Source organism: Anopheles funestus, chromosome 3RL (assembly GCF_943734845.2).
Source record: "Anopheles funestus chromosome 3RL, idAnoFuneDA-416_04, whole genome shotgun sequence".
In the NCBI taxonomy this organism is placed as follows: domain Eukaryota; kingdom Metazoa; phylum Arthropoda; class Insecta; order Diptera; family Culicidae; genus Anopheles; species Anopheles funestus.
The window spans coordinates 41,733,527-41,751,802 of record NC_064599.1 but is presented as its reverse complement, the minus strand read 5'-3'; the positions used below and the strand labels follow the sequence as shown (position 1 = coordinate 41,751,802).

General features: G+C 39.5%; 1 protein-coding gene across 2 annotated transcripts in view; it reads left to right on the top strand.

Moving 5' to 3' along the window:
- Positions 1-4,057: 4,057 nt before the first annotated feature.
- The window catches only part of LOC125771872 (uncharacterized), a 50,186-nt gene continuing 35,967 nt past the window's right edge, over positions 4,058-18,276 (top strand). The window contains exons 1-8 of one of the 2 annotated variants that reach the window (XM_049442993.1): positions 4,058-4,541; positions 5,243-5,508; positions 5,641-5,723; positions 6,096-6,245; positions 6,320-6,882; positions 6,956-7,293; positions 7,375-7,432; positions 13,726-13,809. In XM_049442993.1, coding sequence (XP_049298950.1) covers positions 5,407-5,508; positions 5,641-5,723; positions 6,096-6,245; positions 6,320-6,882; positions 6,956-7,293; positions 7,375-7,432; positions 13,726-13,809 — 1,378 coding nt within the window. In that variant the 5' untranslated portion in view covers positions 4,058-4,541; positions 5,243-5,406. The other variant, XM_049442994.1, reaches the window with a different exon arrangement.

Here is an 18,276-nt window from a genome sequence, read left to right as displayed (position 1 = left end):
TTACATCCAACGTCCCATCGTCCTCCGAATCCAAACGCAAACGTAAACAGCAATCAAAATTCGTCAATTCTTTTCTTTGCCTTTGCCTGCAACGAACTTAGGGGTGAATGTGTGTTACACGCGAGATTAAGCTATTAAGGTCAGGTAATACCTAAATTAACAATAAAATCCTATCAAGCAATTTTCAGTGCATATGACTAACAACCAAAGCATAACAATGAACAATAATCCGTAACACCTGCATATCAGAAAATGAAGATTTGAATTTGGAGCAAACACAACATAAGGTGTAATTCTGTTAAGTGATAATACGCGTTACTTTTGCTCGCCATTTCGTGTTTTAATTCGAACAATTTCTTTTATAAAATTGTGTCTGCACACATTTTAATTTTATTATTTAATTGTAACGGATTTGTAAATTTTTTTTATTAAATAAAGTAAAGCAAAATTAACGAACAAGTTCACCAAATTCACCAAACTAGAAACAACAGTGCTTTATTAACGAACTTTGTGTATCAACTCTAGGCAATGTTGTACCACATCTCCAAATCAGAAAAAGGAATTAGATAAATAGTTTTGTATGAAAATTACTTTACTATTCCAGTTTGTTTACCATGTCAATCTATCAGATCGGATGGATATAAAATGTTTCACTTACTTTACGCTTCAATACCACTTGATATCAGCAAAAACAAACAAAAACGCAAACCCTTTGTTAGTACTGAGAGATTTGTGCGTTCATGAATGTATGTATGAGTGTGTGTATATGTGGTGTGCGTCTGCAACAGAACTGCTCCAGTTTGAGCTTGCTTTCTCTGACGGAGCAAACACTTAGCAAGAAGAAATTAAAGTAAAAGAAGAAATAAAAAAGCAAACGAAATAGAAGAAAATAAAATAGAAGATTCAAATATTTTGTAAATAGCTCGAGATAAAAGAAAAACAACAACGGTGTGTGCGAACAATAGAACATACATATAAGCTGGAGTAGTGAACATTGCTGTGCTATGTGCTGATAGGATGTAAATTTAATAATTACGCAATCCACCCTGAATGTGTGTACATTTTTTTAGTGCAAAATAAATCATAAACGCGTGAACCCTAATGCTTAACACGAACAAGCTGACTTAAAGCTGATCCGCAAACATCAACTGTTGACTTAAAAAAATATCAATCGAAACATGTGCAGCCTAGGGAATAGTTTTTTGTACCGCGTGCGAAGCAACCTTAGGGCAATGTTTGCTAGCCGCAAAAGCTGCATAGATTAAGAGAGATGGACAGCAAAACCAAACAAGCTATATAGCAAGCAATAATGCGGAAAAACGACACTATGCGCTAGTTAAAAATGATCATTTAAATCGCTAAACAACACACAGCAATACTAAGCGCAAATCCAAAACAAACAAAAAACAAATAAAGACGAATTAAAACACCGGAAAAAAGGCAAGCAAACAACAAAGTATCAAAGAAACAAACAAACAAAAAACAAGCAAATCCGTACATAAAACAACAAAACTAAACGTTGAAAAACATGATATAACAGAGAAGTGTGTTTAAATCCTGCCCTAGCTCCCCTCACCCCTTGCATCTGTACTGTATATAACGCTACACACATACTAACACAAATCCAACTATTGGTCACCCTGCAACAACAGACAAATTTTATGAAAATAAAAACGCCAATGAAAAGGTGAAAAGTGAAACTAAAACAAACAACAAAAGCTAACAGCCTTTTTGCCGCCGATACGGGTGGAGGAAAGCGCTAAACAATACAAATCAACCTGCTTATATACATCACTCGCTCTCTATAAAAATATACATTTATGTATTGTGTTTGTAAACAATGTGTGGAAATTAAGGTGAAGTTTACAATAGAACTGTTGTAGAAGGAAGTGTTGCGTGAGGCTGAGGAAACATACAACACTCATTGCAAGACGAAAAAAAGCAGGAAGTGGAGTATGTAGAAGTAACCTTAAAACATATTCCGACCTGCCCATACGTTGTGAAGATGGTTTAAGGGTTTAAAAACCGATGAAAAATAAACAAAAAACATTCAGTCTCATGCCAATGAAAATGAAACGGACTGGAAAAAAGCTTCAAAGGAAATAATAAAAGCATATCATTGCGTGTGGAATTCATTTTAAACTATTTCTTTTCTCTTTGTTTAAAGCGCAGTCCTTTTACGAATCATGATTGTTAAACTACTACAACAAACTGTATGCTTTCACCATCACCAACACCTTCGAAACAGAAACTTGCACGAGCGTAGTTAGTAGCACCGAAGCAATATGTTTTGAGAAATTTATTGGCCCGCGAAACGGTTTCATTCATACAATATGAATGGATGTTTGTGTAAAAAAAGTTATCGCATTTTTTTACAGTCCAAACCGGTTGAGAAGAAAAATTGCTTGAGTGTTTATCAAGAATATTTGACAAAACAAAACAACAAAAGCATATGAAAATGAAGCTAACTGAATGCGGAAGCTCGACCCAGGCACGCAAAGAAACAAAATCAAGAGCGGTATAAAAAATGAAGCACAGTGCCGATAGAGTGTAAAGTGCAACTGGTTGCATCGATGCACTTAAAACAGTACTGAACACATAGCAAATGTGCTGAAGAAAATATGTGTATCGGAAACCTTTTTTTGTCTAATAAACACGAGAATGGAATATAAAACGCTTCTGCATATAGGATGAAATGTGCTGTGGTGGATGAAACGATTCAAATACCAGGTTTGTATGTTGAGATATTTAACATTAAGATTTTTTTAATGAATTAAATAAATTACAGTGAAAATAGGTACATACTATAAATGTTTAAATCGAGGCTTGAGCATATCGGTTAGAGCATTTTTAAAACTTTTTGAATTTATTATAGCAAAATTATAGCAAAATAAATATGCAGCCATGATTGTTCGTCTAGGGCTGCTGAAAAGAAGTATGTACTATGGTAATTTGGTTGAACTATGGGATAATATCGTTTTGCGATTTCAGTTTTGTGATTTTTGTTTACTTTTTTGCAGCCAAGATATGTACCTACTTTTTATGGCTAAAGTCTGAAACACGACCCCCCCCACTCACGGTCACTCATCTGCGTGTCAATTTTTCGTACAGGGTGGTTCGGAGACTATGCAATGTGGCCTGAATTTGATTTTTTTTTAATTACTATTAAATTGTAAGGAGGTTTTCGCAAAGTGAAAAGTGATTTATTCATCGAGGAACCAAGTTCCATACGCTGTTTGTGAAACCGTAAAATTTTCCTCATTTTTGGCCCGAATTTGCCCCATAGCTCCGCCGGTATCCAAGATATCGCCAAACTTTCTTCTGGCCATGGCTAGATGGCACTTGTGGCTACATTTCGTCCATGCACCACTAATCGCTACCCTGTCTGTGGCCGGAGCTATTCGCCAAAGCTCCAACGGATCGCCAATCTTTGACCTGTGGTCGATAGATGGCACCAATGGCTACATTTTCTTCTTCGACGGCCATGCCCTCAGGTGTCTGTGTCTCGAAACATAATTAAAAAAACACGCAACCGATTTCGAACCACCCTGCACGAAAAAAAGTCACTCAAATGAGTGTCCGTGAGTGGGGGGGGTTGTGTTTCAGACCTTAGCCCTTTTTATTGTATCTTTCGATACAATTGAAAATAATTTAAATTACAATATCGAATACATCTACAGGTGATCGGTAACCTTATTATTTCGATCCGTAGAAATCGAGGAAAATCTGCGTATCTATAATTTCCGCGTATGTCGGATCTCGATACAAATTCGTTTCAAAATGAAAGTTAAAATCAACCTCTTTCTTTGTTGCTATCTATATGGTTTTTGTGCACTTTCTTTATGGTTTTTTGAAGGAATACATGGACATTATGTAAACATTGATGTGATTGAATAACAACACATTTCGACTAAGCTTAGAAATTTCAAAATCCGCGAACTCGCACCCGCACACACAACGTACCGTGTATATCGAGGTAATCCTCCTACGGTGAAACACAGATTATTTCGGGATCATTTAATAGGATGTTGGATTATTCGTGTCGTATCGAAGATACAGGTTCATTGGCAATTCGACGTATTTACTGCAAACCCGACAAAACATAAAAAAAATTAAGAGTACAAAAGAGAAAATTGCAATATGCTCAAATTTGAATTAAAATAATTTTTTTTGGCAACAATTTACGAAAAAGGTGAAAGAACACCGCACACTAACACTAGCAATCATACATTAAATGTATCTATAATCCGCAGTTATCGATGATCTGTTCAAATTCCGATGAGTACGGATAATCGGGGTTTCACTGCGTTAATAATCCATCCAGTCTAAAGAACTTATAGCTCCGTTAATTTTTATTCGCCCATCACTACAACGTAAATGACGTTTCGTTGCGAAAAAATAAAAGAAAACAACACATGAAAAACACAAAGCAAAAACAACTTTTCGTAAGCAACCTGAGTAATTCTGAAGTAAATTAGCAGTGCAATCGGAAGGGGAAAAGTCGCCCCAACTGATGCAAATGGTGCAGCGGTCGTCAGCAGGTAGGCCACAAGCGTAAATGGTAAACACATCCCAACACTGTACCATCCAAACCAGCACACACAAGCCTACGAACGGGCCTACGAAAAATCCATCCTCTCCACCACTACTTGCATCGCATCGGATATGTGCGTCAACAAATGTGGGGACGACGGCAGAACGTAAAAAAAAATTAGTGGCAAAACCAGCGTAAAAGTAGTTGCAAGGTGGTGACGGTCACGACAACTGCAGGTCACCGAAGCGGTCATCTGTGTGCCGCTGTGTTATGGACACGCGACGTTGCTCAAGAACTACTTGTGGTAAGCAGTGTGTGCAGGACGCGCGGGTTGCTGCAAAAACATCGATCGAGTGTGCAAAGAAATTGTGCTCCACGGAATGGGAAACTGCAGTGTACTGCATTTGGCGTTAACTGGCGCGATGCTGTATCGGAGTGATATGTGCAAAGAGTCCCAAACATGTTCGTGAAGCATTTCACACTTACACTTTCGACCGATGACGGCGATTATCAGCATAATTAGTTGCCATTTTACTTGCATCCATGACAACTTGCGGTGTGTGATTCGAAATGTTGACGCCAGCGAGGTGCGCCAACGCGTTTGCTATTGCACCTTTCTCACGTTTGGACCAAAACAATACACCACCATTCATGTCTTATCCACCAGCCAATAGCCATCGGTATGATAGCTATCCACTTTCGTTACAGGTGCTGCTTAAATCGATATCGAAACATTTCGTCACAATCACGGTTTAGTGATAAGAGAGAGAGACGCAATCCGATAGTGTACTGCATCGTACGACAATTGTAGCGGTAGATTGATAAAAAGGCCTATTTTTTGGCGTGCTGTGTAACACATCTGGACGAACAGGATGGCAGAACCGAATGCGCTGCCACCGGACGTAAATCCAGAAAACAATCCCATTCCCGGTGCACCATTAATCAATCCCGCTCGACCGAGGAACAATGTGCAGGTAAGAGATGCAAGAGTGAAGTAGTGTGTAAGTGAAAGAGAACGAAAGGAGGTGAAAAAGAAAAAAAAAGTAGCAAATGTTATGAATACACAACCGTTTGTTTACAATGCCCTTCTTTCGTTTTTCGCACAGAATCCCCTGATAAATGTACGCGATCGACTGTTTCACGCGCTTTTCTTCAAGACGGCCATTGCTTACGCGCAGACGATACCACGGTAAGATGAAACCACCCCAAAACCTACCAGTTACGGTATATTTTTTCCGGCACATTAGCGTTATGAAGGACACCGTGGACGCACTAGATAGCAAGTGGTGCTGTGGTACTGTGCGTTTATAATGTGTTAAGCGCCGTTCCGCACGATCATTTGTGTGTGCATATTTCATGACTGACCGAGGTTGCATTAATTTGGCCCCGCGCTTCATTCGGAAGTGTGTTTGAGTGTGTGTGTGTTTAACTAATTTGAGTGGGGAAGGGGTGGAGAGCAGCATCATTGACGTCAGGAGCAGTGGAATGGAAATCCTAATTTTCGAAAGGAAGTGACAGAAAATGGTAAAGGTCTAAACTGTGCGTTTTCCTTCCGTTCCAGACCGGTTCGACGTGCGATTGAGCTAATGATGCTGCTGAAAGCGTTGACTGCGTTTTTCATCCTTGCCTACATCCATGTTCGCTTTTCGCAAACACCAACGACGTGCCTGGAGCACGTGAAAGATGATTGGCCACGGGATGGCATCCTGCGGTAAGCTCGAAGCATATCATAGGGAAGTTACACTATGCATTAACATAACATACATTTCATGTGCCTTATTGTAGTGTGGAAATTGCAAGCCTTAGCCAAAGTGAGTACGGCACAACCAAGCCAACGTCTTCGGAGATGCTCGATGAGGGAGACGTTAATGTACTACGGAATACACTAAAAAATGGAATGATCAGCATTGATCCATCCACGACGCTACCCCACGAGGAGGAACACAATCAAAATGGCGCGGACGCGTTGGTGCAGCATAGTTATGCTAACAGTAGTCCGCTACCGAATGAAAAGGCACCGTATGGACAGGAACCGATGACGTCGGACCTTTATTCTACCACGCGGCAGGAAAACGCCCTTGTCACCGAGAACCTTACCGGTGTGACCATAAACAGTACACCGTTTCCGGGCGCTGGTGAAGCAATCGAAGGCAATGAGCCTGATACTGTTCCGAAAGTAGCTGACCCCGTTGCAATGTCCGTGGAAGCGAATGTGGCCCAGCCGCAAGATAATGTGGTAGTTTATACTAATGAAACTATCATAAAATCGCTGGATACACTCACTCCTGCGCACGGTGGGGAGGAACTAAAGTCGGATGTACCGGTGATGGAAAAACTTCGCAATGCGGGTAAATAATCATTAACCCTGTGGAAAACCCACTTTCTGGAACAAGCCAGTAACTCTGTACCTCTTTTTTGTAGTTCTATCAGCCGATCAATACATCGTGGAATATTCACTCGAGTATGGATTTCTACGACTTTCGGCTGCTACACGGCAGCGGTTGAATATTCCGGTAGCGGTCGTACGGCTCGATCCTCAGGTTAACAAGTGTTTCGGTGATTCATTTAGCCGGTTGATTTTGAAACATTTCCTCGGCTACGATGATATATTGATGGCGTCGGTTAAGGTGCTGGCTGAACAAGAAGACAACAAGGGCTATCTGCGGAATGTCATTACCGGTGAACACTTTCGGTTTGTATCGGTCTGGTGGATGGGTCGTGGATCGTACACTGCAGCATTCTTCATAATGGTTCTATTCGTAAGTGACATACCGTTGCACGTATGGTCGTTGAACTAGACCCGTTGTGTATAACTGTGGCAATCTCTTTCTGGCTTTTAGACAATTTCCATCTCCATGCTGTTACGCTATTCCCATCATCAGATATTTGTGTTTATAGGTAAGTTTTTGATTTTTGGTTTGGTTTATATGTTACGCACATAAGCAATCTCGTATAGCTTTTATCGCTTATTGAGCTTCACATCCATTATCGGGTTTGGTTTGTCTGGTTTTGTCGCGATCTCGCTTTCGACGCAATCGACGTTTTTTACTAGATAAACAAATCACGCCGATTAGAGAGCAATAAGCCTCTGATTCATAGTGCAGATGAATATAGAATTGTATTAAAACAAAGTTCGATGTTATTGCTGTTTTTAACGTTTGCAATCAGCAGCTATACATAAAATTGTTTCTTACGCCATTTTTGCTAGTAATTTAAAATAATAACACAGCAGTTCATATGAAATGTATGGTGGCTATTGGTTCAATGACTTGAACAGTGGAATTGAATTATTGCACAGAAAAATCTAAATGTGCATTGCCAAATGTTATACTCATGGACAGTAATTTATTTTTATTCATTTTGTCAGAGTATCTAAAACATTTTTTATTTACACATAATTTAAATGTATTGAAAACTGGCAAATATATGTAGTACCATCACGGTATTTCCGATCCAAATTTGGTGCCCAAAGAAAAAAAAAACGGTCAATCCATATCGTATAACTCGTAAACAATATGGATTTTGTAAAGATGTGGATTTTTTCTATAAAGTTCTGTTTGGTACATAAACAACGGTATATTTGTTGATACATCTTAGTACGGTAATAAAATAAAAAAAATTAAGGAAAGATAATTATGTTAGGAAAGCTCTTGAGAATGCCACAAAAGAATTGAACAATTGAATAATTGTGACGTCATTTTGCATAGTCAAGTTGAAGCTTGGGGTCATGCTTTACTTTGTAAAAAAGTTACTTTACTTATGTGTATAAAAGCATTCATTTGCACATATGTTGTAAAAACCAATTTATGTAGATCAACATCAATTTTTTTAGCCATTGAAGAAAAGAAACTTGTAGGTAACAGTCCCATAGGTTACAAGTATTAAATTTAAACACTTGAGTCGTGCTTTCAGATTATAAAAATCTTTTTCTGAGAACGAATAACTTGGAAATCAGGTGACGTATTCTTCTGGTTTAGAAATATCAGTTTTGTAGAATTGTTATCATAAATAATTTTAAATGCGGCGAGCCGGTGATGTATGTGATAAACAGCGCCGGTTCCACACTACAGGAACGGGTATCAAACCCCATTTGGACCCGTAGCAAGGACTGACTATCCAGCTACGTGTTACAAATAAATCTAGTAAGCCAGAAATGGCCAGCATCACCCGTTAGAGGTCAGTGCTAGCACACCCAGTACAACTTTTTACAACAGTACAACAACCAGCTGAGTGCTAGCTAGTGATGTGTAATACGGAGTGGAATCGTGGATGCACAAAAAACCAAAATTGACTCCGGCCAGTTCGGTGGATTCTGGTCGAGTCCGAGGTCGATCGAGTCCGAATGGGTCCGATCGATTCCGGATGAGTCCGGGTGGGTCCAGATGAGTCCGATGGAGTCCGACTAGCCATGGGTAAATTGTAAATTTTACAGAACCCTAACTGATTTGTTTGTGACATTTTTAGTATCATTTTCAAATGGTTAAATGGTCAAACATTAAAGAGATTTTGAAACATTTAAGTTCCTTTCGTCTCTATTTCGTCTCTATTCTCAAATATTTTCAAATAGGTAGTTACAAAATGATGAAAAATGCAGGAAAAAGTAACTGATTTGTTTGTGACATTTTTAGTATCATTGTCAAATGGTTGTTTGGTTATACCATTAAAGAGACTTTGAAACACTTAAGTTAATTTAAGAGAAAAATGTATGTATCTTTTGAGATAATTTGTTGTTAGATTAATTAATCTAGGTAGGAATATATACATAAATATCGAAACTATGTGGTGCAACACCCTGCATCATATTGGTTCTTAAATTATATATTATTTACAGAAGGTAGTTAAATTATATTACTTGTGATTTTATTATATTTGGCTTGAGATATATCCCCATGAAATCGTAATATGAAACAAATACTTGCTACCACCAGTAGAATGCATAGTAGTGACACGTACAAAAATTGAAAAGATAGGTACAAAAGATTTAAAGTTTTAAAGACAATTACAATTATTAAAAATGTAAAACTTAAATTTCTATTACTCAATTATTATTTATCCTTTAATTATTTCAATGTATGTGGCAATAATTAAATATTAATCACAATTGCTGCTTTTAGTAAAACTAAAATTTGTGTTAGTGCTTCCTATATACCAATATTAAATTTATATATGTATTATGTTTTATATTTTTTATGTAACTCAGAACAAAAAAAAAGGAAGATCATTTGTCGTCATTTGATTATGTTACCTCACTCTGTGAATGAACCTGTGTGGCAAATCAAAAAACAAAAAAAAAGATATTCTGTGTCGTAATATATTCAACAATGTATTTTCTCAATTTACAATTACATGTAACACACCCGCGTCGTCGTCATGTGCGCTTTTTAGGCACATGGATGATGGATGGCAACACGAATCGTGTTGTTTGTGGCATGATACGCAAAATTATAATTGAGTTCCACAATCTACTGGGAAATAACGTGATTCGATACGTTTCGCGTTCGTTTCGTTTGTGACAAAGTATGTTTTTGTTTTCGTAGCAAGGACATTAAAATCTGTTATCCGTAGCGTGCATTTGATTGACTTTTATATTTATGAACAATGGCTGAAGGAAACCAAACAGTATGGTTTGAATTGCAGTCGTCATCTATAGTAATTTATCTGCTGTGGAATTGCTGTGGATTTCGTTTCATCATTCGTTTTTGGCAAAACTTTAATGCTGTTTCCTTTCTTTAAGATTTGTTTAAGAAAACTTATGTCAAACAAATCTACTTGTTCCAGTTTATATATTAACGAAATTTTAACTATATGTCTAGGTGCATTGATACTATTTGTACCAATACTTGTAAACGTGGCACAAGATTGCAGATGTGATAATCGTTTTGAAAACATGTATATACAACACAGTTATTTTGCTCCTATTAGTGCGATACGGTATAATCCTCCAATTCATATGTTCGGAAACGTTATTAACATGTTGTAAACATGGCTGAGGAGCGAATGGATAGTTAGCTCTGCAGGCGAATAACAGTATTTTGTCGCTACTTCGACAAACGGTTACATGACGCACGAAGATTCGCGCCAATAGGAGGATTTCAACAAACGATGGCTATTTTATCTTCCATCGGATACCTTTTTCCATAATAAGCGAATAACAAGTATCGTCCAACGTGACCTCTTTCCGCTGCAGCATTGTTACGAAGACGAAGCGAACCGAAACCGAATGTAGCTCGAATGTCTGACACAAAATGAACTATCCTTTTTTTGTCATCCTTCCACACCGGAGGAAGGTGTGTGTGTGTGTATATGGGAACAATTTCCCGTAACATTCCAAACCTGCCCTGTTGCTCGTTTTCTTCTCACTCAACTATCGACCCCCGGCCTGTATGTCCTTTTACACAATCAACCTGTGCAATCCTGTCGCCGACGTTGCTGTCGTCGCCTATCCGACACCTTCCTTTTCCATCACTGTCGTTATTAAGCGGTAGCAGAGCAATAAGCGATGCTCCCACTGCTGCTCCCAGTGCAAAGGATCCCAATGGTGCCCTTCGGTCGATAATGATGTGACACACTGAATAATGACGTTGACGAGACATCACCTCCTGCACCATCTGTGCGCACTGCTTGGCGGATCGTATCGCCTTGCGAAGCGATGGTGAAATAATAATCGGAGCCTCGTAATGGTTCGATTGTGAGAAACAGATATTAGCTGCTAGGGGTAACCGGGAATTGATTGGTTATCATGACCGGGGCTCGAACGCACTCAGAAAACCGTAGGCGATAGCATTAAAACGCGTTGCCTGGCTTTCAAGTTCCTTTGCCAAATGAATCGAATCGAGACTACGGCTGGGTTCATCCCAAAAGTGTATATGTATGTGGTGTTTATGAATTTGAAAACATTGAATCTATGTATGCAAATGAAGCAAGGCTGAACGACGAACACAGCAGTTAATGTCGAGAAATGGATATACCAAACGGAATAAGGATTAAGTCGTGTTATTTTGCTATAAAAATAAGCCCATCGATATTCATGATTGACTAAGGGCGCATAATTTGCATTTCGATTTCATTGCATCGAGATTTACTCGCCACATTAATGTAGGTGCGCTATTTATGTTGCATGTGGATGTGGGAATAGCGATTATAAGTGTATATATTCTTTTATTTTTAAGAAATTTTAAAAATATTTCAATTTGTTTGTTCATTTTTATACGTTTGTAAAAAGAATTGTAATCTTACTAATATTATGATAATATTATGATAATGTTATAAAAAACATGCATTTTGACAAATTTTCTCTGCAACAACCGACGAGAAACACTACTTGTGTTTGCGCTTAGTCCTATTAATTTAGCAGCACAATTCGATATTGTCCAAGTTATCCTCTTATATATCTCCCTAAAAATTCCCTTGAGAGTGATCGAAGCATTTGTTCCTGGTCGGCCTACGAAAAGTCTGCGCGGTTCTATGTTCTATGTTGGCATGTACGTGTGTTTGTGTGTGTGTTTTTTTATCGCATCCTCTATGTACTATGTTTCAGGATAGCCCTTACAACGCGAGTAAATTATCAACTCTCCTGGCCCTGTTTTTGGCACTCTTCCACACATTTCGATACGTGGTCGCTTGTTCGTTTATGGCTTGTTTACACTCGAGCATCGTAAATATGACTTCTGCCGAAATAAGTGTTTCTATCGCACGCAATGCTAGGGAGTCCATCGAGGAAGGGGATCCATAGACGAGTACCTTTAAGCCTGATCAACAGAAACCAGTGGGTGACCATCGAGTCGACGGCGATCGCTTTAAGATTTCATCCTCACCTGGCACCAAGTACACGGTGTGAGGTTTATTGAAATTTCCTTTGAAGCGTGCGAGTTTTCCACCACAGCGGACGAAGAAAAAAAAAACAACCAGATGTCCAAACGGTCAACTTTCGTCCTGTAAGACGGGGTGGTTAAGTACGTCGATCCTGTTTGTGTCGTTGTCGGTTAGCGCTGTTGTCTCCATTCAACCAAGAGCTCACAAAAGCGTTGTTTACGGGAAACATCCGTAATACAAAGCCGTAGCCGTTGGGGCTCCGCTTACACCGGTCACTATACGGTTCACAAAGCATTGTTTGGCATAATGGTGGTGTTTTGTTGTAGTTCTTGTGTGGAAAATAAAACTTTTCCCATCCGCTTACACTTCCGCACACGTGCGTTACCATCATCGGGGACGTGACGGAAGGATTGATAGCTAACCGGTCGGGAAGAACGTACAGCCAGTAGGTGAAGGGCGATAAACGAGATGGTACACTGTTTATGCCTGGCGGCTATCGCCGCTAGGTGAGAGAAACTACAACGATCTTTGATAAAAGGATTCGTATCCAATATGTTACCATGAAAATGTAGCCAAAGTGAATTGAAAGTGAAACATGATAGCCATTTGACATGAATGTATGTAATTAGGTTGTGGCCTGTTGTTTACGTGTCTTCATGGATGGCGCTATTTTCTTGTTCCGTTTATATTTTTTTTCTCTCCCCTTTCTACTCATCATGTCTTCCACTATATGTCCACGGTGCTATTGTCTTCGTAAAGGTGCTGCTTTCAATATGTACGCGTAACTTTTCGGTGCCGGTTTATCTATCTGCATGAACGGACAACAGGTCATGTCGTTGATACACCACCTCCACCATTTTCTTCCTCTCTTTCTCTCTTCTTTCCCATTGTACCAGAAACCACGAATGTATCGTTTGGCTCCATGTGGGCCGGAGGAATCACTAACCATTTGTTTTCGTGCTCGTTTCTTTTTACCGCCACCACCTCTTCCGGCCACGCATATAGCGTTGGTGTTGGTTGTTATTGGATCATCGAAGCTCTCGGTATCACTTTTTGTTCGAAAGGGCCGAATATATCGATACAAATATATCATAGCCGTGTGTTGTTTTAGGTACCTTTTATTAAGGAGTACTTTCATCCGGTACCACCTAAACATGAGAGGGTTAGAATTGACGTTAACGTTGTTGGTTGTTGAGATTGATAAAGTTTGAGAGCTTACTAAATAGTGAATCTTCTCAGGACAACTGCGTGTTCCTCTTTAATATTTCACAGAAATAGGGGTTTGTCGATTATTTCTGTTCAGTGTTTCGCTTATTACTATGGAGACTTATGTATGTCGGTTGCTATTAAATTTCTTATTTTTATTTATTCTTTTGCAGTGGATTTGCTGCAGATGCTGGAATTTAACATACCTGTTAGGTTTCCTGCCGCACCGTTGCTGACTGTTATATTGGCTTTAGTCGGTAAGTATTACAATATATTTTATTTAGTTAAACTCCAATATTACTCGTCATTAGAACATTTGCCTACATTTATTAACATGTTTAATCCTTTATCAGACATAATATTAAGTGTAATAGTTACAATAATTATGTCAAAGTTCCTTTGCATTATGTAATCATCAGTAGTATTGCTGAAATTTTTTAGCTGGGGCTAATACCGTTGCTGTTTCGTATCTACTCAAAATGCAAGGTACTAATTGTTGGCTGGAGTAGGAATCCGATTAAAAGTCTTTACCATTTGTAAATCCTGACCAGTGCCTGAGTATATTAGCGTTCAACATTGCTCATGGCATCCATTTGTGGATTTGGAACTTCAATCATGAGCTGTTTCGAACGGTGTACCTTGTCTCCGTGTCGATCTCCAATCCTATACCTAACCGGGAGCCGATCTGCTAAGAGGGTAAACCCATTAGAGAATCGATGTGTAGGCCGCACACCCCCACATGCCTGTCGAATCGAACAGCGCAGAGAGGTGATAAAAGGGTTTTTGATGAAGTTTGAGGCATATTTTCGGATCAACAATCGATACACAATCCGATCCATCCATCGTCTGGTTGATGGGTTGAGCTTTTAGTGTACGAGGTATTGTGAAGGTGCCGCTACCAAATGCAGCGCCGGTGCGTGTTTTAGAGGGATTTACGCTTTACTTTTCACCGTTCACTTGACATTCGAGTTTTTCGGGAATGACCGTAAAATTTGAATTTTCCATTGAAGCTTATCACACGAAGAGAGGGAGAGATATAGGAACCGAATATCTGGAAAATTGCGAATGGTAAAGTTGAGCTTAATATTTTTGCTAATAGGAGAATTATGTGATGTCTGTACGGTGCTGTACGAACAAACCCCGGCCCAGAGCGAGACCAAACGCTTGAGCTGAATGACATTCCAGCATCATTTTGGTGGATTCGAATTGTCCGATGTGCGCGAACTGCAAATGAATACGTCCCAGCCTTGTAATTCGTATCGACGCGTTTGCATCTCCTTTGTACGCTTCTGCACATTTGCTGTCACGGTCGTAAATAGCACAAGAACAACACCCGACGAACTGCCGCATGTCCGCATACATTAATTACGTTCAATATTGATTGATAGATGAGTTCCATTCAAATTTATTATCCATCATCCTTCGGTGCATGTGATATATTTAATATACACATATATTCATACAGTTGTTAGTCTTTGTTGGCTATCGGTGCTAATGGTGGTGTGAGCTGTTCGCGTTTCATGTTGCACCGTACAACCTGTGAGGTGGCAATGGAAATTGTACCAACAGGAAAGGTGTGGTGAACGTTCGGTGAAAGGTCCTGTCAATTTTACGCGTATAGAATAATCAAGCATGTAGCGAGGATACGTTTCATACGCTAAATTAAGAGAAGACTCCGGTGACGAACCCGGCGAAGTCGTTATTGGGCTGAAAATAAAAAAAAAACACAAAACAAATCGAGGTTTGAAGCTGATCGAACAGATCTTACCTTTTTCGCGAAGATATGTTCTTTTTTTTTAAATCATTGCCACTCCATACTTGCCAAGTTGTTGCCCTGAAACTGGGATGCTTGGAATCTAAATGAGGAAATTACAAATGTCATTTCGTCTGTCGTTTGAAGGCGGCTATTCTACTGTGACGCCGACCCTATATGATGATGGTATTGATTTGCTCTTTAGGGTTTCAAAATGGTATGCATTTTAATAGTTGCTGGCAGATACTGCCACATTCGAACCACTCTTCTTCATCCTTCTTCTTCTTGTCGCCCTTTCACTCATAAATAATTTATAGTGAGCCGCTGAAAAAGCACAGGAAATGAAATGATATGAATTTCTGAGCTGTTGCGCCTTGCTATAATGCATCGATACACATTCGCTCATATGCGGTGGTAAGTTTGGTGTGTCGTTAGTGAATTGTAATGTTGCACTGTGGGTACAGCGATTGGACGAGTAGGCATACCATCATCTCTAAATGATTGATGAACTTCAGTGGAAGCGTTTCACCGGTGCGTATTCCAGTGGACACATATTGCTGTACGCGACAATGTACCTTTCGCAAACTCTCTTTACTCCATTGGGTCAAGAATTTAATGTCTACAGTGCGAGTCAGCTTTCATCGACGAAGGTAGTGATGGAATGCTATTCGGCTTCTCGTGAACCAATGCTGTGGGAATTGTCGCCGCTAAATGAGCAAACTAATAACTTCAAATATATTTACTTTTCGTACCGAAATCCTCTGTGACGGGCGAATTGCTACACATTTGATCTCGGCACCATGATAAGGGGTGAACCGAGAGATAATTAGATTCATGGGTGTTCACGTCTGAGCTCGGAATTCCTTCATTGTCCCTACGGTGGTCCAGTAGTACGCGTACGGTTAGCACAGAAATGCATAAATACATCAAACGGGCCAACTTTAGCAAATGGAATGTCCTTCCCGCGTGGCTCAACGGTTGTGTGTGTTAATTTTGGGAAGGGTACGGGTAATACCGTTTTATAGAAATTAATGTGTAACGCTAGTTTCACATTACACCTGACCGTGCCAGGGTGACAAGGCTTTGGCACTAGGTAGGCGACTGCATCGGACCGCGAATAATCCGTACAAATTGATGTGGAATAAATCTGCTCCACCATTGGGATTTTGGGTTGGGACGATGATCCGGTTACTTACTATCCTGTGTGTTATGGGAAGCATAAAGTGAGGTCGGGAGTGGCTTAGCAAAATCAGATAGACTAATATTTTTTTCGACCAGCATTTAATGACAATGTATATGCATCGACGTCGTGGGGATAATTTTGATATAGTGTTATAATTATTTATCTGAAAGTTATCAATTCGCCCATGTTTTGGAATTTAGCGGTTTACATTATTTGTTTTAATTTAAATGGAGTGGTGTATTCTTTATTGGCGGCCATTGTTGGTGAAGGACGATTTTCTAAGACCAATACAACTAGAAATTGTAAAAAAATGTCACGAATATTTAAATTATACTCAAAGTTTCTGTGTTATTCAAAATAGCATTAAAAATATTTTTTCTCGGATATGGCCACCATGAATGTTCTATAGAAGCGCATTTTCGCATAGAGAAGCGCGTGGTCCAGGTGGGATTTTATATCCGGTGCTGTCGTGTGAAACCGTGGTCGTTTATTACACCCACCATGTAGATCTATTGTTATGTGTGCCCATTTATAAAATGGTTTGGGGTCCATTTATAAAATGTGGTTGCAGATTATTTAACGAATGTTTCCTTTATATCCATAATTACTTATTTTATCTCTTGCCAACTGCTAGCCTTAATGTATTGCAAATATGCCTGAAACTATAAATTTCATTGTTGTACTCACTTGAAGCTGTTGTCAATTTGCTCCCATCATTGAAATGTCTGGTTGGACCGTTGTGCAAGATTATGCAAATTAAATTTGTTCGATCAATTTTGTCAAGTCGCAAAACAAACGAAATCCTGCAGAATATATTCATCCTTGATGCCGGGTGGTAAATGCACTGGCGGTCCGTATGGTATTGTGGAGCGGTCCTGTGGCTATCTCTGGTTGCACGTACACGAAATATGTGTGAACATTTCCGTACGACCAAATGCGAACAAACCAATCTTTCGGTACGGGGAAAGGCATACGGATTATTGAAGAGCACCTGTTTGCGGAGCTGTGCTACATAATGTATCGACTGGATGTGGTGATGACATTCGCTTACGTTCCCTTTGTATCGTTTCCTTCCATGTCCGGATCTTTTCCACTTCGGTTGATAGAGTTTATTCTCGTGAAGATGTTCTCACCAGCAGTTCAAATCGACCAAAATGCCACAAGTGGAAAATCTCGCAGTGAAGACACTTAGCAGGACATGACATGATGATCGGAATTGGAAGCACGGCGGAAGGAAGCACAGGGTGGCACCATACGGCACAGCTTTAAAGAATTGATTTTCAATGAATATGATGATGTGTATAATCCGGCAATGGAAATTTATGCGCATCGCCAAGTGTCACATCGTCTTAGTCGCGCATGGGCTGGGGCTGGACCTTTTGGGTAAACATGCACGTGTCAGCCATGTCAGTCGACGTAGGAATGTGAAGTTTTTGGTTGGGTAAATTTATTCATAACTTGTGCTAGTGGCGGAGAGTTTTCGAAGGAGGCAATTATTAAGTCGAGCTGTGGCAAACGCTTTTTTGAGCCCACTGACGTGCCGGTATTCTTAAATGCTTTCGCAAACTGGGACTGGAAGGCATTGGTTTTGCTTTCGAAATGTCCACAGACTCGAAAGTAATCATTTTTGATTTAATTTACTGATTTATCGTGTATTTATTTATACGCTACATGATTCGTTTCATTTACGGGAAGATGCTCTTTTTGTGGTGGCGTACATGGCGGATTGCATTATCGCTGTTCTCTAAGCCTAATTCTTAGAAAAAGTGCGTAGAACAAAGCTTAGTT